Here is a 24,824-nt window from a genome sequence, read left to right as displayed (position 1 = left end):
GACCCTGTATCAGCAGATCTCTGCAACAAGGTAACCTCCACTGAGGAGATGAGGACATCCCTACCAGATCTGTAAACCATGTCCTTTGCGGCCACGATGAAGCAATCAGAATCACTGATGCTCGCTCCTGCTTGATGCCAGCCACCACACGAGGGAGAAGCGGTAATGGAGGAGAAAGATATATGAGTCTGAATCTCAATGGTACTGATAGGGCATCTATCAATTCCACCTGAGGATCCCTCAACCTCGACCCGTACCTGGGTAGCTTGGTATTGAGGCGGGATGCCATGAGATCTATCTTTGGCGTCCCCCACTTGCTGCATACAGGGAGTGCAGAATTATTAGGCAAGTTGTATTTTTGAGGATTAATTTTATTATTGAACAACAACCATGTTCTCAATGAACCCAAAAAACTCATTAATATCAAAGCTGAATAGTTTTGGAAGTAGTTTTTAGTTTGTTTTTAGTTATAGCTATTTTAGGGGGATATCTGTGTGTGCAGGTGACTATTTCTGTGCATAATTATTAGGCAACTTAACAAAAAACAAATATATACCCATTTCAATTATTTTTTTTTACCAGTGAAACCAATATAACATCTCAACATTCACAAATATACATTTCTGACATTCAAAAACAAAACAAAAACGAATCAGTGACCAATATAGCCACCTTTCTTTGCAAGGACACTCAAAAGCCTGCCATCCATGGATTCTGTCAGTGTTTTGATCTGTTCACCATCAACATTGCGTGCAGCAGCAACCACAGCCTCCCAGACACTGTTCAGAGAGGTGTACTGTTTTCCCTCCTTGTAAATCTCACATTTGATGATGGACCACAGGTTCTCAATGGGGTTCAGATCAGGTGAACAAGGAGGCCATGTCATTAGATTTTCTTCTTTTATACCCTTTCTTGCCAGCCACGCTGTGGAGTACTTGGACGCGTGTGATGGAGCATTGTCCTGCATGAAAATCATGTTTTTCTTGAAGGATGCAGACTTCTTCCTGTACCACTGCTTGAAGAAGGTGTCTTCCAGAAACTGGCAGTAGGACTGGGAGTTGAGCTTGACTCCATCCTCAACCCGAAAAGGCCCCACAAGCTCATCTTTGATGATACCAGCCCAAACCAGTACTCCACCTCCACCTTGCTGGCGTCTGAGTCGGACTGGAGCTCTTTGCCCTTTACCAATCCAGCCACGGGCCCATCCATCTGGCCCATCAAGACTCACTCTCATTTCATCAGTCCATAAAACCTTAGAAAAATCAGTCTTGAGATATTTCTTGGCCCAGTCTTGACTTTTCAGCTTGTGTGTCTTGTTCAGTGGTGGTCGTCTTTCAGCCTTTCTTACCTTGGCCATGTCTATGAGTATTGCACATCTTGTGCTTTTGGGCACTCCAGTGATGTTGCAGCTCTGAAATATGGCCAAACTGGTGGCAAGTGGCATCTTGGCAGCTGCACGCTTGACTTTTCTCAGTTCATGGGCAGTTATTTTGCGCCTTGGTTTTTCCACACGCTTCTTGCGACCCTGTTGACTATTTTGAATGAAACGCTTGATTGTTCGATGATCACGCTTCAGAAGCTTTGCAATTTTAAGAGTGCTGCATCCCTCTGCAAGATATCTCACTATTTTTTACTTTTCTGAGCCTGTCAAATCCTTCTTTTGACCCATTTTGCCAAAGGAAAGGAAGTTGCCTAATAATTATGCACACCTGATATAGGGTGTTGATGTCATTAGACCACACCCCTTCTCATTACAGAGATGCACATCACCTAATATGCTTAATTGGTAGTAGGCTTTCGAGCCTATACAGCTTGGAGTAAGACAACATGCATAAAGAGGATGATGTGGTCAAAATACTCATTTGCCTAATAATTCTGCACTCCCTGTATCTCTGCAAACACCTCGGTGGAGAGATCATTCCCCTGGGTGAAAGATTGCCTGCTAAGGAAGTCCGCTTCCCAGTTGTCCACACCCGGAATGTGAATTGCTGACAGCGTACATCTGTGAGTCTCCGCCCACTCTAGTATCTGAGATACTTCGCTCATCACCAAGGAACTTCTCGTTCCCCCCCTGATGGTTGATGTAGACAACCGAGGTTATATTGTCTGATTGGAATCTGAATTGGAAACTGGGACGAACCTAGAAGGGGCCAATATATTGATTGGAAGGGAGGACTCCTCCTGAGGTCACAGACCTTGTGCCTTCTTGGCACCCCAAACGGCTCCCCAGCCGGAAAGGCTTGCATCCGTAGTCGCAATCTCCCAGGACGGCTCAAGAAGCACGTGCCTTGGGACAGATGATCTGGACAGAGCCACCAAGAGAGCGAGTCTCTAGACAGGTTGTCCAGCACAATCTGTTGAGACAGATCTGAATGGTCGCCGTTCCATTGTCTCAGCATGCATAGTTGTATGGGTCTGAGATGGAATCTGGCAAAAGAAATTATGTCCATATAGGACACCATGAGTTCAATCACCTCCATACACTGAGCCTCAAGGAGGCCTGGAGGGCAAGACATGCAGAAGTTAGCTTGCAAGGTCTCTGATCTGTGAGGAATATCCTCATTGATATGGAGTCTATTATTGTCCCCAGGAAGTTCACCCTTGTATTTGGAGTAAGAGAACTCTTTTCCAAGTTTATCTTCCATCCACCCAGGACATACTTGAAAACGAGAGAAATCTCAATGTATCTTTCCTGGTAAAATATTTTATAAATAAATTCCTGGTAAAATATTTTATAAAATATTTTATAAATAAATAAATCCATATAATCAAAGAAGATTGAGAAGGGACTCTAAATGTTCTTCCGCTAGATGAAAAGATGGTACCAAGATATTGTTCAGGTAAGGCACTACTGCAATACCTTGTGTTCTGGCAACGGCTAGAAGAGCCCCCAAAACCTTTGAAAATATCCATGGAGCAGTAGCTAGTCCTTACGGAAGAGCTATGAACTGGAAGTGCTGGTCTAGAAAAGCAAACCTCAGGAACTGAAAATGTTCCCTGTGTATCAGGACGTGAAGGTATGCATCCTTCTGGTCTATTGTGGTCATAAGCAGTGCTTCCTGAACCAGAGGAAGAATTGACCTTATTGTCTCCATCTTGAAAGAGGAAACACTCAGAAACTTGTTTAGGCACTTTAGGTCCAGAATTGGACGAATAAAGATGGATGAATAAAACCCCAAACCTCTTTCTGCTGTAGGTACTGGGACAATTACTCTTAGAGAGGAGAGATCCCGTACACAACCTAAGAAGGCAGCCCTCTTTTCTGGTCTTGAAAACAGACTGGAGAGAAGGAATCTGCACCGGGGCAGATGAGACTTGAATCCTATCCTGTATCCCTGAGATACAATCTCCAGGAGCCAAGGGTCCTGTATCTCCTGGAACCAAGCGTCTGAAAAAAGAGACAGTCTGCCCCCTACTCGATCCGATCCCAGATTAGGGGCTGCCGATTTGTTCTTGGCGGGCTTCTTAGTCTGTTTGGACTTATTCCAGGACTGAGCTGGCTTCCAAGTACTCTTGGGCTGCTCGGACTTGGAGGTTGTGATTTGTCAGAACGAAAGGAAAGAAAATTAGACAATTGCCATCCCTTAGGCCTATTTTTCTTATCCTGTGGTAGGAAGGTACCTTTCCCTCCGGTAACCGTAGAAATAATGGAGTCCAGCCCTGGACCAAATAAAATCTTCCCCTTGAACAGAAGAGAAAGGAGTCTGGATTCAGAAGTCATATCCGCAGACCAAGACTTCAACCAGAGAGCCCGGCGGGCTAGGACCGCAAAGCCAGAAGCATTTGCATTAATGCGAATAATCTGCATATTCGCGTCACAGATGAAGGAGTTAGCAATTCTCAGAGCCTTAATTCTCTCCTGAATATCCTCAAGGGGAGTCTCCATCTCAATGAGCTCCGACAGAGTGTCGCACCAGTAGGTAGCTGCACCAGCAAGCAAGGCTACATCTGCCGCCGGTTGAAATAAAAACCCTGTATGTTGAAACACTTTCCTCAGAAAAAGTCTAAATGAGAGTCAGGGACCGGGAATAATTTTTTAAAAGTAGACGAGAGGGAAAAAGGAGTTCCTATTCTTTCCCATTCGTTACTAATAATGTTTGCCATTTTAACTGGCACAGGAAAAGTCAGAGGGACCTTCCTGTCTTCATAAACCCTGTCTAATTTAGGGATCTTAGGTTCCTCAGGGAGTGTAGCCTCTGGAACCTCTAGCGTAGACAAAACCTCCTTTAATAAAAAACGCAGATGCTCAATTTTAAATCTAAAGGAGGGTTCCTCTGCTGAAGGAGGTTTAGAAACTGAAGTCTCTGACTCAGAAAGTTCACTCTCTGAAGCTACAGAGGTTAACTCATTCTCTAATAGCTGGGACATAGTAGCTAAAACTGACAACTATTTAGATGACTAAGTCAGGAGAACTATGTTTAACCTTTCTCTTGCATTTGTTAGAGCGAGGTAAGGCACTCAGTTCCGCAGACACCGCTGATTGTAACTGTGCGGTAAAATTCTTTGTCCGCATGGAACTGCATGTGGAGCGGGTAGTGTAGAAAGGGTAGTAATCTCTCGGGTCCCAAATTCCTGAGAGGTAAACGGCTCAGAGGGGCTAATAGCACTATGAGTATTAGCAGGCTTGTCTTCCTTCTTAGACTTTAGAACAGTGCTTAGGCAAATGGAACAAAACTGAGCAGGCGGCAACCCACAGCCTCCTCACAATATAAACAGGAACTATTAATCAGTACAGAAGGAGCGGAACCTTCTAATGTAATATCAGAGTCCTCCATAGCTAGAATATATTCACAGAAGGACAGACAAAAAGTAAACACTTAATTTAAAAAAAAAAAAAACACAGCACCTTTATAATCTCAATGGCTGGGGCACTCACCACCTCCTAGACCCAGACAGCTAACAGAGAAAATGCTTTCCTTAGGATCGATGTTCGCAGCACGATCTTAGGAAAAACTAAAAGACCGCACCCGGTCATGTCGTGCTTAGGACAGGATTTCCCCTGCTATGAAAAGCTGTGCAACACACCAAAATGAAAGTGAAACCTGTTTGTTCCAAGCCAAAAGCACGCAATCAATGAGCCCCAAAACAACTCACATAAAAGCAGTTATAAATAACCCCTTGCTGTTCAAATAATCTCCCTGAAGGAGACATTAACCTTTGATCCTATCGAGGCATAAAGGAGCCACACTGTGACCCTGTATAGCAAAAGAGTATATATAAAACAATCTTACCTCCAGGATTCATGCTGTGGAACAGACACAGCCTCTCAAGTGTGTCAGTCTTGCAGCAACGCCTTTGACATGGACTTGCGTGTGTAACAGCAAGCAGTGAAACTCGTCAACACTAATTGCCTAGGAGCTGTTAGGCAGCAGTCTGGATGGGTTCGCAGAAAAACTTTCCCTGCATCTCCAGACTCTAACATTCATCAATACTTTTACTGAGAGGTTGACATGATTACTTAAAACTCCAGTCCTTTCTTGAAGGGAAGATACCCATTAAAGGACTATCCAAATCTTCTGACACTTCTCTGCCATCTCCTATAGTGACAACAGGCAAAGAATGACTGGGTGATAGGGGAAGTGGTTGGGATATTTAAGCCTTTGGCTGGGGTGTCTTTGCCTCCTCCTGGTGGCCAGGTGTTGTATTTCCCAACAGTAAGGAATGAAGTTGTGGACTCTCCGTGCCTTATGGAAGGAAATCAGGTAATCACTGCTGTTTATTTCATCTGCTCAGCTTACCCCAAAGTGTTGAAAAAAATTGTTTGGAAACAGTGTGAATATGGTGCTTGATTCTGCTATGTATGGTGTCATATTGTAACTTAAGTTACACTGGGGCACAGCAGTCGCGTGATGCTTGATGCAGTCATGTGGCACACATGGCATATTTTCCTATAGTGTATGCTTATCACAGCAGCAGTACTAGCTCACTGTGATGCAGAGCTTGTGCTGCAGTTTATGCTGAGAATCTTTTAATTAAATACAATATTTTCTAAACATCGTTTTCTATGTTAAAATGTTTATTTCTCAGTCTTTACTACACTTTTTAAGGTTCCTAATCTGTGTCAGTGCACGGCTCCAGGCAGGGTTATAAATCTTATCAAACTCCGGTCCGGAGAGGGAGGGGGAGAGAGGCTCCGTGGAAGAGCAGGCTGAAGAACTCATGCAGCATATACTTTAGCATGAGTTATTCAGCCTGTTTTCTTTCATGGAGCCTCTCTCCCCCTCCCTCTCCGGACTGGAGTTTGTTGAATAGATTTATAACCCTGCCTGGAGCCGTGCACTGACACGGATTAGGAACGATAAAAAGGGTGGTAAAGACTGAGAAACAATGTTTATAAAATATTGTATTTAATTAAAAGATTCTCAATATTAACTGCAGCACAAGCTCTGTATAACAGTGAGCTAGCACTGAGCTGTGATAAGCATACAGGGAAAGAGTGATAACGTTTTAAAAATAAACTTTTACATAGAAAACTATGTTAATAAAATATTGAATTTCAGTAACGGATTCTCAACATAAACTGATACACAAGCTCTGCATAAAATAGTGAGCAAGTGCTGCAGCTGTGCTTACTCAGCATACATTATAGGTAAATATGCTGTGTGCATCACATGACTGCTGTGCTGTCACAATATGGTGCCATACATAGCCACATCAAGCACTGGATCAGTATCCTATAAGAAAACACTTTTCCTGAAATGTTTGGGGTAAGCTGAACTTCCAGCATAGAGAACTGTCCTCAGTTTGTTATAATTATTTGGTAGCGGTTAGTTTAAAGGATTTTTAACAGTCAGGTGTTTAATGTCCCTTTAAGGACCATACATTTAAAGGGATAGGGAAGTAAAAATTAAACTTTCATGATTCAGATAGAGAATGTCATTTTAATACACTTTTAAATTCACTTCTATTTTCAAATAAGCTTCATTCTCTTCATCCCTTGTAAAAAAAGAATACACACATATCCTACACTAGTGGGAGTTAGCTGCTGATTGGTGCCTAAACACATTTGTCTCTTGTGATTGGCTAACTAGATGTGTTCAGCTGCCAGTAGTGCAATGATGTTTCTTCAGCAAAGGATAACAAGAGAATGAAACAAATTTGATAATAGAAGTAAATTAGAAAGTTGTTTAAAATGGTATGTTCTATATCCAAATCATAAAATAAAAATTTGGGATTTCTTTTCCCTTTAATACTCTGCAGCTGATCATAAAAAAAATACATTAAGAGGAAAGAAAGTACAGTACAGGGTGGCATTAATGCAACCTGCCAAAAAAGGACTAGGATAAGTACAAAATGGTAACTGACAGAACAATGAAAAGACTTCATCACAGAGTGCCCACCTACCTGCTCCTCCTTGGTGCAAATATAGGTGAACCACTTCAGCCCTGTTGCTACATGCGTGATCTCATCTGCGTAAATCACCTCCAGTATTCTAACAGAGCTCTCATCTCCCTGAGCACAAAATCGCTGCAGTGTCTGAGGGTGAACATCTAAACCTCTGAAACAATAGACAATAATGCTGTTTTTAATAAACAGAAATGTACTACGTATTTCCACAAACCTAAACCTACTGACTGCTCAATTAAATAATTTACCTTTTTAAAATCACAAATTGTATGCCTTTTGTATTTAATGTATTTTTTTATGGGCTTTTTGCATCTGGCTCTACCACAGATTTTATATAAGAATCTTACTATTCGAGATGGATCGATAACACTTTTTTATTCTAATAGCTATTTTTGAGCTTTGAATTTCAATACTACATACTAAAAGTTTCAACAGGCAGGGCAATTCTAATGCATAGAATTGGAGAGGTATGTACATGGATAGCACTCGATAACACAACTCAATATGAGGAGTGAGGCATAGTAGAAAGCAATTCTCAATCCCCGGTTGAAGGGGTTAAATTTTAACTTTTATTAATCTAATTAATAAAAACATAATTTCTAAAAACACAGTGTGATATTATTGGAGCAGCAAAAATACAAGTAAATTCCCCAGTGGGTGGATACCCCTGATGAGCGGGTCTGGAATAAATCATTATTGAATATACTGGTGAACCCAATTATAATTGCCCTCTAGTATGTTACATGCCACTGATATAAGTACTATAGGAGATAGTAGTGTATTGTATCGGTATAATACTGTGCTTACTGAATATTTAGACTAGGAGTAATAAGAAAGGGGTACTACCGTAGACTTTGTTTACTTATGTAATTCACAATGGCAGTAGTACCACTCTACATGTATTCCCTCAGCTGGTAAAAATCGTGATAACCTGTTAAGATAAATTAACACATAATTCCCAGCTGACTCCACATCACGGCTAGGGTCCTAATGTTATATCACAGTAAATGCTGGACTGGCAAAAATCTTTTAAGGGTTGCAATTAGGAAGTATTATCACCACTACTGATTAGTTATAGTGGGTTAAGTACAATGAAAAATGTTTCCCATTGGCCCCCTGATAACTTAATATAGAAGTTAATGCACTCTACATGTGTTATAAAAGCCGGGATAGTAATGCTGGATATATCTAAAAATTAATTGCGCAAATAAAGGTGCGAATATTTTTAGATAAATTGGACCCAACACTTGCTCCACTGGTAGGGTCTAAAGATTATATTAAATATAAGCTAGGCGACACAATTAGTTTGCCACTACCATTAACATCAGTTGGAGTAAGTAGTTAGGACAATAAAGATTGGTTGCGCAATTAAAAGTGAGAATAATTTATCCGAAAAGCTCCAGCTACATCCGCATCGCGGTCAACGTAATGCTATGTCACAGTAAATGCTGGGCTAACAGATACTCCTGAGGGTTGCTACCGGTGTTGTGTCGAATCTGGGGATCTATCAAAATCGGAAATCGGCAATTCACGGAACCCCGCCCACACATCTCTACTAAGCTAACACTATGCCTAACCTCCGCCCAGGCTACCTCCCATTTCTACTAAACTCCACCCAGGATACCTCCCCACTCCTCCAAAATGCCACCCAGGTAAGTTGCTACAGATGAGCCGTCACATTTACTATGTTGATAACATAGTATTTGTGACAGCTTGTCACATACGAGGCAGGGTATTTATTAGCAGTGGATTTCGTACTTACTATATAGCTATATTTAAATATGCTCTTTAAATAATGACGTATAAACGCTGCCATATGCCACTTTATATAGTAAGTACGAAATTCACTGCTAAAAAAACTGCTAATAAATACCCTGCCTCGTACGTGACAAGCTGTCACAAAAGAAAATTTATGCTTACCTGATAAATGTATTTCTTTTTTGACACGATTTGTCCACGGATCATCTTAATTACTAATGGGATATTCACCTCCTGATCAGCAGGAGGAGGCAAAGAGCACCACAGCAGAGCTGTTAAATAGCTCCTCCCTTCCCTCCCACTCCAGTCATTTGACCGAAGTTAGGAAGAGAAAGGAAAAGCCAGGGTGCAGAGGTGTCTGAAGTTTACAATAACCCATAACCTGTCTCAAAGAACAGGGCGGGCCGTGGACTCATCGTGTAAAAAAATAAATAAATTTATCAGGTAAGCATAAATGTTCTTTTCTTTTTTAAGACACGATGAGTCCACGGATCATCTTAATTACTAATGGGATTCAATACCCAAGCTAGAGTACACAGATGATACGGTAGGGACAAGACAGGGAACCTAAACGGAAGACACCACTGCTTGAAGAACCTTTCTCCCAAAAGTGGCCTCAGCCGAGGCAAAAGAGTCAAACTTGTAAAACCTTAAAAAAGTGTGAAGAGAGGACCAAGTTGCATCCTTGCAAATCTGTTCCACAGAAGCAACATTCTTTGGATGCCCATGAGGGAGCAACAGCCCTCATGGAAAGAGCTGTAACTCTCTCTGGAGGCTGCTGACCAACAGTTTCATATGCAAAAAATGTAAAATACTCTACAACCAGAAAGAAGGAGAAGTAGCCATAGCTTTCTATCCCTTGTGTTTTCCTGAGAAAACCACAAACAAAAAAGATTGACGACAGTCCTTAGATGCCTGCAGGTAAAAACTTTAAAACACGGACCACGACCAAGTTGAACAGAAGTCTTTCCTTCTGAGAAAAAAGATTAGGACACAAGAAAAAGACCAACAATCTCCTGATTAATGTTCCAATCAGAAACAACCTTAGGAAGAAATCCTAAGTTAGTACGTAAAACTACCTGATCTTAATGGAAGTAAGATAAGGAGACTCATACTGAGATGTCGAGAGCTCTGGCACTCTCCGAGCCAAAGAAATAGCAACAAGAAATGAAACTTTCCAAGATAACAACTCGTATCTAAAAGAAAGAATAGGCTCAAACAGAGCCCCTTGAAAAACTCTAAAAACTAAATTCAGACTCCATGGAGGAGCAACTGGTATGAACACAGGCATGATCCTGACCAAGGCCTGACAAAATGATTGTACATCTGGGACAGCTACTAGATGATCGAGTAACAAAATAGAGAAAGACAGAGTTTTTACCCATTAGGGAACTTGACAATACATTTTCCTCCAAATCTTCTTGGAGAAAAGACAAAAAAACTAGGAATCCTATCTACTCCATGAGTAGTCCATGGATTCACACCAATAGAGATATTTACTCCATATCTCATGATAAATTTTGACTAAGAACAGGCTTTCGAGCCTGAATCATGGTCACAATGACCGAGACATAAAAACCCTGCTTGGAAATAAGTGTTCAATCTCCAAGCAGTCAGTATGAGATAAACCAGATTTGGGTGAAGAATGAGCCCGAGAATTAGCAGGACCTTCCGCAACAGAAGTCTCCAAGTTGGCAGAGATGATAGGTCCACCAGATCTGCATACCAAATCCTACAAGGCGAAGTCGGTGCCATGAGGATCACCGAAACCCTCTCCTGTTTGATTCGAGCAATGGCCCGAGGAAGAAAAGCAAACGGAGGAAAAAGCTGGAGAACACTTCTGGATGAAGTTCCCACTGCCCTGGATGAAAAGACTGCCTGCGCAGGAAATTCTCCTCTTCCACCCTTGGGATGTAGCTCGCCAACAGGCAGCAAGAATAGGCCTCCGCCCACTGAATTATTTTGGATACCTCTGTCATCGCTAAGGAACTTTTCCTCGTTCCTCTCTGATGATCGAAGGAAGCCACTAACGTAATTTTGATTGACTGGAACCTGGTAAACTGGAGAGAAGAACATGGTAGATCGTTCTCAGCTCCAGAATGTTTATAGGAAGAAAAGATTCTGGCTGAGTCCAAACCCCCTTAGCCCTTAGGGAGCCCCAGAATGCTCCCCACCCTAGAAGGCTGACGTCTGTCACAAACACCTAAGATGGTCTGCGAAGGCAGGTTCCCTGGGAGAGATGATCCAGAGAAAACCATCACTGAATAGAATCCCTTGTCTCCTGCTCCAATAGAATTTGAGGAGACAAATCTGTATAATCTCCGATCCATTGCCTGAACATGCTTAACTGCAGAGGTCTGAGAAGGAACCAAGCAAACGGGATGATGTCCACCATCAGCCCGATTACCTCCATGCACGGAGCCACTGAAGGCCGAGGAGTGGACTAAATGACAAAACAAGTATCGATAAACTCTGATTTCCTGACAATCTGTCAGAAAAATCTTCATTGATATGGAATCTATAATGGTTCCCAAGAAGTTACCCTTGTGTATGGGACTAAGGAACTCCTTTCCAAATTTACCACAGGAAGGATAACACCAAGTCCGTGTGAAATCTTGTTAGCTGTAAGGATGGAGCCTGGATTAGAATGTCGTCCAGATAGGACGCCACTGCAATGTCCTGTAACCAAAGCACCCCCAACAGCACTCTGTGAAAACTCTGAGAGCTGAGACAAGACCGAAAAGAAGAGCCACGAACTGGAAGCGTTTGTCCAACTTGTGAATGGCACATGAAGGTACACGTCCTTTAAATCCACTGTTGTATAAATTGACCCTCTTGGATCAATCAAGGAAAGGATGGAACGAATAGTTGCCATCTTGAAGGACGTACATTAAGAAAATCTGTTTAGACTCTGAGATCTAAAAAGTGGTCTGAAGATTCCCTCTTTTTTTGGAAACCACAAACCAATTGGTATAAAAAAAAAAAGACCCAGTAACCTGTATTGGAACTGGAATAATCATTCCCAGGTCTGAGATATCTCTTACGCAGTGTAGTGCAGTGTATAAAAGGAGCAGTCTCCTTTTATCTGATCTGCAGATAATCTTGAAAACAGAAACCTGCTTCAGGGAGGAAAACTGTTAAACTCCAATTTGAATTCCTGGGACACTATTTCCTATTGCCCAGGGATTCTGAACATCTCGAACCCAAGCCTGAGCGAAGATTGAAAGTCTGCCCCCTACAAGATCCGATCAAGGATCGGGGGCATATCCGTCATGCTGTCTTTGATTCAACAGCAGGCTCTTTGGGTCCCTTTTTTTTTTTAATTCTTTAAAATTTCAAGGAGATTATTTCTGTCAAGCCAGGTTCCAACAAGGTCTTCCCCTTGTAATGAATCGTTAAAGGCTTAGGCCATACATCCGTAGAACAAGGCTCTAACCATAAAGCTCTGTGAGCTGGAACAGAGAAACCTGAAACCTATACTCCCATTTTGATAACTTGAAGGGAGGAATTTGAAATAAAGGAATTAGCCAATTTGAAAGCCTTTATCCTATCCTGGATTTTATCCATGGGAGTTTCTGACTTAAAAACATCAGACAATGCATCAAACTAATATGCCGTCGCACTAGTGACGGTAGTAAAGTACATAGCTGGATGCCATTGTAAGCCCTGGTGTACATCCCTTTTCTAATTTTTGTCTATAGGACCTTTGAAAGATCCAACTATCCTCTAAGGATATAGTAGTTCTTTTAGTTAAGTTGGAAAATACTCCTTTCACCCTAGGAAATGTCTACCCAGCCTCCTTAGCTGAGTCGGTTATGGGAAACATCTCTTTAAGTATAGGGAATGCAGTCTTTTCCATTCTTTATAACTTACTGGACGCACTAGGATAGATTACACCGGTATAGTGCTAAAGTTGAAAATAATTCCTCTAGTAATGTTAGCTTCCACGTGGGAAAAACACAGAATGCATGAGATGCAGAGAAAACTCCGGAGTATAAGAGGAAACGCAGGGCACTGCATGTGGGCACTAACATTTTGTGGACACTATAGGTTTGTGGCATAAAGTGACCATTGTCAACATACTCCCAAATAGCAAACGCCTTAAAAGGAGAAGGTCCATAAAATGTGTAATTTTTTAATAAAAATTGACACAAAAAAACGTTACTGTCTCTTTACATTTTTAAAAGTAACTTCTTATTTCTGTGTGCAGAAACAATCCAATAAGTATGTTAACCTTGCTGTTAATAGACATCGCTATGTACATTAAAGAAGCAATGTCTTGTGCAACAATTCCATATGAAAATTGCAAGGAACCGCAGAGCACTGTATGTGGGCCTTAAAAAAATTTGGGACACTATATGAGAAATTTGTGGCATGGATTGACCAGTGTCAACAGACTCCTAAACAGCAATCGCTTTAGAAGGAGTATTTATAATAAAAATTGACATATAAAAAACGTTACTGTCTCTTTAAATTTTAAAGTAACATCTTTTATGTGCTTCTGTTCCATCCTAAGTCACAAAGGATGAATTAAACAAAACAACTGAAATTATTTTAATAAAAATAACAGATAAAAAATGTTACTGTCTCTTTAAATTTTAAAAGCAACATTATTTTTTGTGTGCTTTTCTCTTTAAATTTCAAACTGTCACCTTTCCATTATGCGTGCAGGATTGAAATAAATTAGTAAGCAAACATTTGCAGGACCTACTGAACCTCAGCTAGTGTGCTGAGGTGCCCATCTGTCCAAGTTATAAATGCTATAAAACTCAGAAACTGCAATTTTAAACCGTTTGAAAATTTCATGGAGAAACGATTTACTTAAGTCTGATACTGAACGATTCATAGTGCTAACTGCACCTGCATGAAGCAATAAAAAACACTAAAAAGCTGTTTTATATGCTCTGCCCTCCGGTATCGTAATGGAGGTGGAGAGCGCAATCCAACAAAGCCTCGACATAGCTCCGCCCCTCGTGGGCGTGACAGCACTCCATCCCCCGGCACCCTGATTGACTGTGCCCTGAGATAGAGGAAATGAGCCCAAAAAATGGCGCGAAAGGTAACTCCGCCCATCGTGGGCGTCACAGTACTCAATCTCCCAGTCGCCATTAAGAACTTATAGATTAACAATACAAGATAGATTAACAATACAAAATGAAATAAATTGAAGCCTTGTATGCTACTGCATGTCAGGTAGCTCCAGCGCCCAAAAGAGTGACCCAAAACACTTCTTTCTGAGACCTGTATTATAAAGTCCCAAGTGATTAATGTCCCTGAGTATCGCCACATAAATTTCATGGTTACAATGACCCTCTTTAGCCCCAGTGCCTGCCAAAAAAACTGTGCTGTCATAGGATCCCCTCCCCTATATAAGACTAGGAAGTTAACATCCTAATACAAGAGATATATCTCAATCAAGTGCCCCACTTCCTCTGAGGTTCCCAGACCCAGAATAAAAAGTTGGCACTTACCTAATTATCCCAAATGTTAGTGGGTTGTGTAAATAAATAAATAAGAAACATTCTCTTTGGCTCCCTACTAACATCACATAGGAACTTTAAACACTCTGCCTGCCTTATTACGAGCTGTAATAGTGACGCTGTTTATGTCAGCAAATTTATAGCGTACACGAATGTATAACTTTGTATGTATAATTGTCGTCGTCCTACATTGGCTTCACAGTTCGGATCTTACTGTTATATTTTAATATAAGCTAGGCGGCACAAATAGTAAGCCAGTACCATTACTATCGTTTTCAGTAAGTAGTTAGTGCAATAGGGATTAGTAAGGGAACCCACTTAATTGAGTTCAGTTACCCACTTTGGAGTCAGCTATACTGACCGTATCAACAGCCCCAGGGTTAATTCCACCCAAGTTAGCGGTATTATATTATAAGGCGACACAAATCGTCAGCCATCAACTAGAGTATTTACATAGAATAAAATATCATTAGTAGCAACGATTTACACAACTGCAAGTTAGAAAAGGATGCTAAGCGTCCCCGCTCCCCCTGACATGTTTCGCCTTTTGGCTTTGTCAAAGGTGGGGCGGCCGCCTTCATATCGGAAATTTATAGGCTGAATAGTTTATGATCTCATATTATCTCTGTCACCTGATAGGCCCATAATAGAACCACTATTGATTGGTTCGTTATGGGGGTGTGACTGGCCATTCATGAGCGGATTTATGTATTGTGAGTGTATATATACTGTTGCCTAGCAACTGTATCGTTAGTTCAGACATATTCATCTAATTATGTTGATAGAACTGAGACAGAGGATTTACTATTGGCAGAAAGGTATACTAGTCGTATTACCATTACAACCTTGTCACTTATTTTTAGTCATATGCATTAGTAGTGCCGAAGGAATAGCAGAAACAAGTGGTTTTATCACACTCTTCGTGCACAAGAGTATATATTACATCGCTTCTAAAATTATATCATTTTCTACAAGGATGTAAGTAAGTCATGGCTATTTTACAGGATTCACACTGCAAATAAATGTCCCAATAGGCCCGGAATATAGTTTATACACAGTCTAATGGGCAGATAATATTATTGCTACAGATATTCTCTAGTGAGAGTAAAGGATGTACTTATTTCATACCCTATACAGGTCCAAATTATTGTCTTGCTGTAGCCCCTCCGATATCATAATAGGAAGGATACATAGGTAATTGTACTGCTCTATGCCAGATGAATTAATAATACACTTTCCTCAAGCGTGTTAATTTGATATTAAATAAACAAATAAAAAAGGGTGAACAAATACACAAGGGAGGGATGAATGTTGAAAGTGCACTAGTGTGGGAAAATTGAATGTTGGAAAAGTGAATGGTTAAAGTGAACTATAAAAATACATGAGGTACGTGAAAAATAACAATACCCTACTATCTCCTATAGTACTTACTGTATATCAGTGGCATATAACATACTAGAGGGCAATTATAATTGGGTTCACCAGTATATTCAATAGTGATTTATTCCAGACCCGCTCATCAGGGGTATCCACCCACTGGGGAATTTACTTGAATTTTTGCTGCTCCAATAATATCACGCTGTGTTTTTAAAAATTATGTTTTTATGAATTAGATTAATAAAAGTTAAGTTTTAACCCCTTCATCCGGGGATTGAAAATTGCTTTCTACTATGCCTCACTCCAAATATTGAGTTGTGTTGTCGAGTGCTATCCATGTACATACCTCTTCAATTCTATGCATTAGAATTGCCCTGTCTGTTGTTTCTTTTTATGTTCAGCACCCCTGTTCCTATTACACATTATTGATATCTATATTTCTATTTAATATAGAACTTTATTATTAGGACACAACACTTGTAGTGCCATTGTCTCTCTCGCCAAATAAAGTTTCCCATAAATTTAAAGTATCAAAAGTAATATTTTATTATTAAATTTAACATTTGGTATCTGTGATGTAACAGATACGATTGTGTGTTTTTTCTGTTAATGCAACTGATATGATTTCACTTTCCTGTACTTGTATGCCATTTAAATAATTGCTTGTATGTTGTATTGTACACTAAACCTCAATAAAAAATAATTAAAAAAATTTAAAAAATTAACATTTGGAACTTTTATTGTAAGAATAGAATGTAATGAAAAAACAAAAACACTATCTTGACAATTCCTAAAGGAAAAGTGTACTGTAAAATTGGTTTCCCCTTAATGGGCCAGAAGAAAAAAAAAATCCGCTCACACGCTAACTGTGCTGAAAAGAAAAAATAATTGCAGACGCATTATCGCGCATGTCACGGTTACCGGGCTGCAAGGGCTAAACCCCTACCCCCCTACATCCTCACCCCTGTTGTTTCTCAGTGGTTTTTGGGCTCCTCAGAGCAACCACAATCTATGGAAGCTTTTTGTTGGTTTGTTTTTGTGTTCTAAACTTGTTAAGAGAAGAGCTGGTCTATGACCGGGAAAACACTCCTAGGCTGGCCGGGCTCTTGGAATTCCCGGTCGGCCGCCTCACAACGGAAACCCGCCTAACCCCTCTCAGGCTGGCCGGGCTCCTGGAACTCCCAGTTGGCCAGAGGACACCCGCTAAATTTACCCCTGGTTGCTCCAGCAGCCCTTTGCCCTAGAGCTCCGCTCTTTTGGGGATTGGTAGCCCCTAGGGGAGGACAAGAGCTGGGGAATTATCAGAGGGGAGCTCCTTTGGGAACCAGGGGTTTTGGACACCCCTAACCCCATAACTTCAACGAACTGTAACTCCTGTCCCCAGTAACGAATCACGCAGATTTTTGGACTGTGGCATCTGGGGACTTCTGAAAGCTTTAAAATGGCACACTGGAAGTGCAACCGCTCCACTGGGATCACCCCGAAACCGCCACCCCTAGGTACTAGGATTCTATGGGACTGTGGCTGCTATGGAGGTGCCGGTCGGTCTGGAGGGGCGGGAATGGCAGGAAAATTGTGGGATTTATCAAGATGAGCTGTGTGTGTAAAAGGAGTGTATGTTTTAGCTCCTGCTAAAATCACTTTCCTGGGCTACATAGCAGCCTGTTCCGGGCAGAGGAAGGACCCTCTGGCAGAGCTACCTAGTCTGGGTAGCCGGAATCTGCCACAGGGTGGGACCCTGAGTACTGGTGCTGTCAGGCATCAGGGGTGGCTACAGGCTGTGGTCACTTGCCAGCTACATAGCTGCAGTCGGCAGGGAGGAAGCAGGACCCGTTTGGCGGAGCTACCCAGTCGGGGTAGCCGGGGTATCCATCACATTGGCTGGCAGCGGTGGGATCTGCTTCTTCCACATGATTCCTGCTGACAGAGAAGGGCCACAGAAGCCAGCAACTATGGAAGTCAAATTTCTAAGGAGAGTACAGGAGGCGCTGGCCCAGCTGGACGGTCCTATTTACCAACAGGACGTGCTGGAACAAGGAACCTGATCCGCCGGGACCTCTGGTGGGAGGCTCTTCAACAGGAGCGGGACAATGGAAAGGCGCCCACGAATGACACAAGGTTCCGGGTTTGGCGGACCGCGAAAGTGCCTTTCCTGGGAAAACAGTCAAAGAAGGAATGGCTATCTGTTCTACATAGACTGGTCCAGCAAGAGATGTGGGTGGAGGATGGCTATCGGGCCCTCCAATGGCTCGCTATGCAAATGCAGCCATGACTGGAGGATGGCTCCCCCACAGAGGGCTTTGGCTTCGGCGGCCCTGGATTACTATTTACAAAAATGACAGAGGACCCACAGTTTGGGAGCGAGACGGACCAGTGTCTGGAGGATATCTCTGGGCTCCAAGAGGAACTGCTAGATCTCTTGGACGAATCCTGGATACTAGACAATCTGGATTTTATAATTGACCAGGAAGAGGCACTGGTCAAGGAATACAAGAGGCTGCTAGATCTTGCTAAGCAGCGTGCCAGGGGTATACAGATCTGGGGTGCAGTCCTCTGGGATTCATGGAGCTCGACCGTGGAGGAGTGGCAACAAAGAAAAAGGGAACCAGGGCTGCTGGATCCCGATCAGTAGTCTGGCTCCTAGCTTATGGTCTTGGAACAGGGGGCCACCCTAGCAGAAGCACTAGCAACAGGGCAGAGAGCCGCAGGCCTCTGCCCAGCCCCTGCAGCAGCTCTGGTAAACCAGGGAGAGGAGGTAGTCATCCTCCCTCCCCTTACACAGAACCCCTTGCAGGGAGAAACGGATATCGATAACTCTCCCCAGCAGCAGAACCCCTTCCCGGGAGAGGAGACAGTTGGGCTCTCTCCCCAGCGGCAGAGCCAGGAGCCGGGAGAGGAGACAGTCGGTCTCTCTTCCCAGAGGCAGAGCCATCCCCTGGGAGCGGATGTAGTCGTTCTCCCTCCCCTTACACAGAACCCTTTCCTGGGAGAGGAGACAGTCGGTCTCTCTCCCCAGTGGCAGAGCCGGGAGAGTCGGTCTCTCTCCCCAGTGGCAGAGCCATCTCCTATGAGCGGAGGTAGTCGTCGTCCTCCCTCCCCGTAAGCAGAACCCCTTGCAGAGAGAGACGGATGTCGATAACTCTACCCAGCAGCAGAACCCCTTCCCGGTAGAGGAGACAGTCAGTCTCTCTCCCCAGCGGCTGAGCCAGGACCCGGGAGAGGAGACAGTCGGTATCTTTCCCCAGCGGCAGAGCGGATGTAATCGTCCTCCCTCCCCTTACGCAGAACCCCTTCCTGGGAGAGGAGACAGTTGGTCTCTCTCCCCAGCGGCAGAGCCAGGAGCCGGGAGAGGAGACAGTCAGTCTCTTTCCCCAGTGGCAGAGCCATCCCCTGGGAGCAGAGGTAGTCGTCCTCCCTCCCCGTAAGCAGAACCCCTTGCAGGGAGAGACAGATGTCAATAACTCTCCCCAGCAGCAGAACCCCTTCCCAGGAGAGGAGACAGTCGGTCTCTCTCCCCAGCGGCAGAGCCAGGAGCAGGGAGAGGAGACAGTCGGTCTCTCTCCCAAGCAGCAGAGCCATTCCCTGGGGGCGGAGGTTGTCGTCCTCCCTCCCCTTACACAGAACTCCTTGCAGGGAGACACGGGTATCGATATCTCTCCCCAGTAGCTGGGCATGATCTCTACCCTTTTTGCGCCCAGGAGGATTTCTCACCGGGGGGACAGGCGTTGCATTGGGCAAGGAGGATAAAAGCTTATGCAGTTGATGCCACATGTTTGGGCACCCAAGCTTTGCCTGCCCCACCAAGGAGCAACCTCACCCTCCGGTCTGGGGTGGGAATACAGCTGGGAAACAGGCACTGGCTTTGTTTGTGGGTGGGTCAGCCAGTACTCAACAGAGTGTCACAGAGGGAGGCAGTATGGCCATGGAACTTAAAGACACTGGAACTTGTTGGAGAGCAACTGTTTGGGAGCCGGCCTTGGTAAACTTGTTTGGTACTTTGCATTGTGTAATTATCCCTGCGTCCAGGGTGCGGGGGATAAACGCCAGCAGAAACCCCCCAGGGTGCATCAAGCGCAGAGGACATGGGATAACCTTCTCCATCATCCGAGAAGTGGAGGGCCACCTTCGGCAAGCCCCAAATAGACCCGTGTGGATATAGCCATGTCTGCTGAACTTGAAGGGGGGAGTTGTCACGGTTACCGGGCTGCAAGAGCTAAACCCCTATCCCCCTACAACCTCACCCCTGTTGTTTCTCAGTGGTTTTGGGCTCCTCAGAGCAACCACAATCTCTGGAAGCTTTTTGTTGGCTTGTTTTTGTGTTCTAAACTTGTTAAGAGAAGAGCTGGTCTATGACCGGGAAAACCCTCCTAGGCTGGCCAGGCTCCTGTAACTCCCGGTTGGCCGCCTCACAATGGACACCGGCCTAACCCCTCTCAGGCTGGCCGGGCTCCTGGAACTCCCGGGTTGGCCACAGGACAGCAGGACACCCGCTAAATTTACCCCTGGTCGCTCCAGCAGCCCTTTGTACTGGTGCTGTCGGGCATCAGGGGTGGCTACAGGCTGTGGTCACTTGCCAGCTACATAGCTGTAGTCGGCAGGGAGGAAGCAGGACCCGTTTGGCGGAGCTACCCAGTCGGGGTAGCCGGGGTATCCGTCACAGCGCATTTTAGAAGTTGAAAGTAAAAAGGTAGCATGCAAGCAAAAAACAGGTGCGCTATCTTCAGAAATTCAGATATTGTGACCGTGCTAAAGCATTCTCCCCACGGACTTCTATGGGGCTTGGTGGAAAAAAATGCTTGTGTGCTGAGCCGACACTGTCCTAGATCTACTGCGATAAAACACAAAGTTGTTAGGAATAGCTTACATTTCTATGTTGCTCTAGAGCAACGTCGGCCGTGCTAACCCTTCTCTGCTAAATCTGCTTTACCATGGACGTATAACGACCCGCGCTATTGCGTACCATTTGTAATCTGGCTCAGTGTAAATTAGGAAATTGATCCTTTAGGTTTCTAATCAAACAGCTGAGCTTTCAATGAGAGCAGAACCTCAATAGCTTATCTCCCTATATTACACAACATCCTCCTTATCTACCTCTTCTAAACATTCCTGTTTACATATATTTTCTATACCCATTACTTAAGTATTGAAATACCATGTATACTGTAGATGAGGAGATATCAGGCAAAATAAGCTATTTCAAATAACAAACTAAAGGTAATTGATCAATGGAATCATATTAAGAGTAAAGAGAAGGGAAGAAAAATAATGGTACACTGTCCCTTTTTGGGGGCATAAAGGTATTGAGAGCCATACCAAATCCTTATATTTCCCTTACCCTAAATTAGAGCCTCAAAAATGATTCTCTCCTTTTTTATTCAATTAATTTTACTACAATAAATTATTTTCTTTTGAAATCGCTCTACAGGTTTGTTTTGCTCCAGAACTTTTACCACATCTTACTTGTGGCGATTGAGAACATGGAACTAATTTAAAAAATCTGGTGGTGGTCCTTTTCAGTTGAATTATGTAATTATTACGATTTAATAGGATTCTTGTTTCATCTTTTATTCTAAGCAATATCCAAAGGACACTTTTCTCTGCTTATCCTTCTTGATAGGTCGGCAGCCTTTGATACTGTCGACCACCCTCTTTTGTTCCAAACCCTCCAATCCTTCAGCATTTGCAACACAGCTCTTTTGTGGTTCTCATGCTATCTGTCTTACCGTACCTTTAGTGTAGCCTTCTCTGGGGCATGCTCTGCCCCGTTACCACTTTCTGTTGGGGTACCGCAAGGCTCTGTCCTTGGTTCCCTTCTCTCCTCAATCTACACGACTTCCTTAATAAAGTCCCACGGGTTTCAATATCATTTGTATGCCGACGACACTCAAATCTACCTCTCTGCACCAGACCTATCTCCTTCCGTGCTAACCAGTGTCACTAACTGTCTCTCTCAAATCTCATCTTGGATATCCTCACACTACCTCAAGCTAAATCTCTCCAAAACTGAGCTCCTTATTTTCCCCCCTTCTTCCAAAAGTTCCACCCCCCATTTCTCTATAACTGTCGATAACTCCATCATTACCCCTACCCCACATGCCCGATGTCTTGGGGTCACACTTGACTTAGATCTTTCTTTCAATCCACATTCAGTCCTTGGCTAAAGCCTGCCACTTCCATCTTAAAAAACATCTCTAAAATTAGATATTTCCTTACAAAAGAGACACAACTAAGATTTTAATCCACTCTCTCATCCTTTCCAGCCTTGACTACTGCAACTCCATCCTCTCTGGTCTCCCTAGCTGCCGCCTAGGTCCTTTACAATCCATAATGTATGCCTATGCCAGGCTCATCTTCCTTACACGTCGCTCTTCATCTGCTGCACCTCTCTGCCAATCCCTTCACTGGCTTCCTCTTGCCTCCAGGATTAAACACAAAATTCTCACTCTGACATACAAAGCCCTCAACTGCACTGCTCCCCCCAGGGCCCTTTACCGATTTGATCCCTCTAAATGTTATCTTGTATACCGCCTATGTTTATAACGTTGCGGAATCTGTTGGCACTCTACAAATACCTGATAATAATAATATTAATTTGAATGAAATAATCATAACTGCCTGATATAAGTAGGTAAGAGATATACTTAATAGAGAGGTTTATACTGAAAAACACAAGCCAACACATCTTAAATTTATAATCTGAAAAACTGATATTGTGCTAAATGTGAAAACAGAATTTATGTTTACCTGATAAATTACTTTCTCCAACGGTGTGTCCGGTCCACGGCGTCATCCTTACTTGTGGGATATTCTCTTCCCCAACAGGAAATGGCAAAGAGCCCAGCAAAGCTGGTCACATGATCCCTCCTAGGCTCCGCCTACCCCAGTCATTCGACCGACGTTAAGGAGGAATATTTGCATAGGAGAAACCATATGATACCGTGGTGACTGTAGTTAAAGAAAATAAATTATCAGACCTGATTAAAAAACCAGGGCGGGCCGTGGACCGGACACACCGTTGGAGAAAGTAATTTATCAGGTAAACATAAATTCTGTTTTCTCCAACATAGGTGTGTCCGGTCCACGGCGTCATCCTTACTTGTGGGAACCAATACCAAAGCTTTAGGACACGGATGAAGGGAGGGAGCAAATCAGGTCACCTAAATGGAAGGCACCACGGCTTGCAAAACCTTTCTCCCAAAAATAGCCTCAGAAGAAGCAAAAGTATCAAACTTGTAAAATTTGGTAAAAGTGTGCAGTGAAGACCAAGTCGCTGCCCTACATATCTGATCAACAGAAGCCTCGTTCTTGAAGGCCCATGTGGAAGCCACAGCCCTAGTGGAATGAGCTGTGATTCTTTCAGGAGGCTGCCGTCCGGCAGTCTCGTAAGCCAATCTGATGATGCTTTTAATCCAAAAAGAGAGAGAGGTAGAAGTTGCTTTTTGACCTCTCCTTTTACCAGAATAAACAACAAACAAGGAAGATGTTTGTCTAAAATCCTTTGTAGCATCTAAATAGAATTTTAGAGCGCGAACAACATCCAAATTGTGCAACAGACGTTCCTTCTTCGAAACTGGTTTCGGACACAGAGAAGGCACGACTATCTCCTGGTTAATGTTTTTGTTAGAAACAACTTTTGGAAGAAAACCAGGTTTAGTACATAAAACCACCTTATCTGCATGGAACACCAGATAAGGAGGAAAACACTGCAGAGCAGATAATTCTGAAACTCTTCTAGCAGTAGAAATTGCAACCAAAAACAAAACTTTCCAAGATAATAACTTAATATCAACGGAATGTAAGGGTTCAAACGGAACCCCCTGAAGAACTGAAAGAACTAAGTTGAGACTCCAAGGAGGAGTCAAAGGTTTGTAAACAGGCTTGATTCTAACCAGAGCCTGAACAAAGGCTTGAACATCTGGCACAGCTGCCAGCTTTTTGTGAAGTAACACAGACAAGGCAGAAATCTGTCCCTTCAAGGAACTTGCAGATAATCCTTTTTCCAATCCTTCTTGAAGGAAGGATAGAATCTTAGGAATCTTAACCTTGTCCCAAGGGAATCCTTTAGATTCACACCAACAGATATATTTTTTCCAAATTTTGTGGTAAATTTTTCTAGTTACAGGCTTTCTGGCCTGAACAAGAGTATCAATAACAGAATCTGAGAACCCTCGCTTTGATAAGATCAAGCGTTCAATCTCCAAGCAGTCAGCTGGAGTGAGACCAGATTCGGATGTTCGAACGGACCTTGAACAAGAAGGTCTCGTCTCAAAGGTAGCTTCCATGGTGGAGCCGATGACATATTCACCAGATCTGCATACCAAGTCCTGCGTGGCCACGCAGGAGCTATCAAGATCACCAACGCCCTCTCCTGATTGATCCTGGCTACCAGCCTGGGGATGAGAGGAAACGGCGGGAATACATAAGCTAGTTTGAAGGTCCAAGGTGCTACTAGTGCATCTACTAGAGTCGCCTTGGGATCCCTGGATCTGGACCCGTAGCAAGGAACCTTGAAGTTCTGACGAGAGGCCATCAGATCCATGTCTGGAATGCCCCACAGTTGAGTGATTTGGGCAAAGATTTCCGGATGGAGTTCCCACTCCCCCGGATGCAATGTCTGACGACTCAGAAAATCCGCTTCCCAATTTTCCACTCCTGGGATGTGGATTGCAGACAGGTGGCAGGAGCGAGTCTCCGCCCATTGAATGATTTTGGTCACTTCTTCCATCGCCAGGGAACTCCTTGTTCCCCCCTGATGGTTGATGTACGCAACAGTCGTCATGTTGTCTGATTGAAACCGTATGAACTTGGCCCTCGCTAGCTGAGGCCAAGCCTTGAGAGCATTGAATATCGCTCTCAGTTCCA

At 43.3% G+C, this 24,824-nt stretch overlaps 1 protein-coding gene across 2 annotated transcripts in view; it reads right to left on the bottom strand.

Moving 5' to 3' along the window:
- The window catches only part of LOC128663311 (uncharacterized protein HI_0077), a 265,688-nt gene that overhangs the window by 84,716 nt on the left and 156,148 nt on the right, over positions 1-24,824 (bottom strand). For both annotated transcript variants that reach the window (XM_053717579.1, XM_053717580.1), the window contains exon 10: positions 7,345-7,498. In XM_053717579.1, the coding sequence (XP_053573554.1) occupies positions 7,345-7,498 (154 nt within the window). The remainder of the gene's footprint in view (positions 1-7,344; positions 7,499-24,824) is intronic.

This window comes from Bombina bombina, chromosome 6 (genome assembly GCF_027579735.1).
Source record: "Bombina bombina isolate aBomBom1 chromosome 6, aBomBom1.pri, whole genome shotgun sequence".
Taxonomy (NCBI): Eukaryota; Metazoa; Chordata; class Amphibia; order Anura; family Bombinatoridae; genus Bombina; species Bombina bombina.
This window is presented reverse-complemented; position numbering and strand designations above follow the sequence as displayed.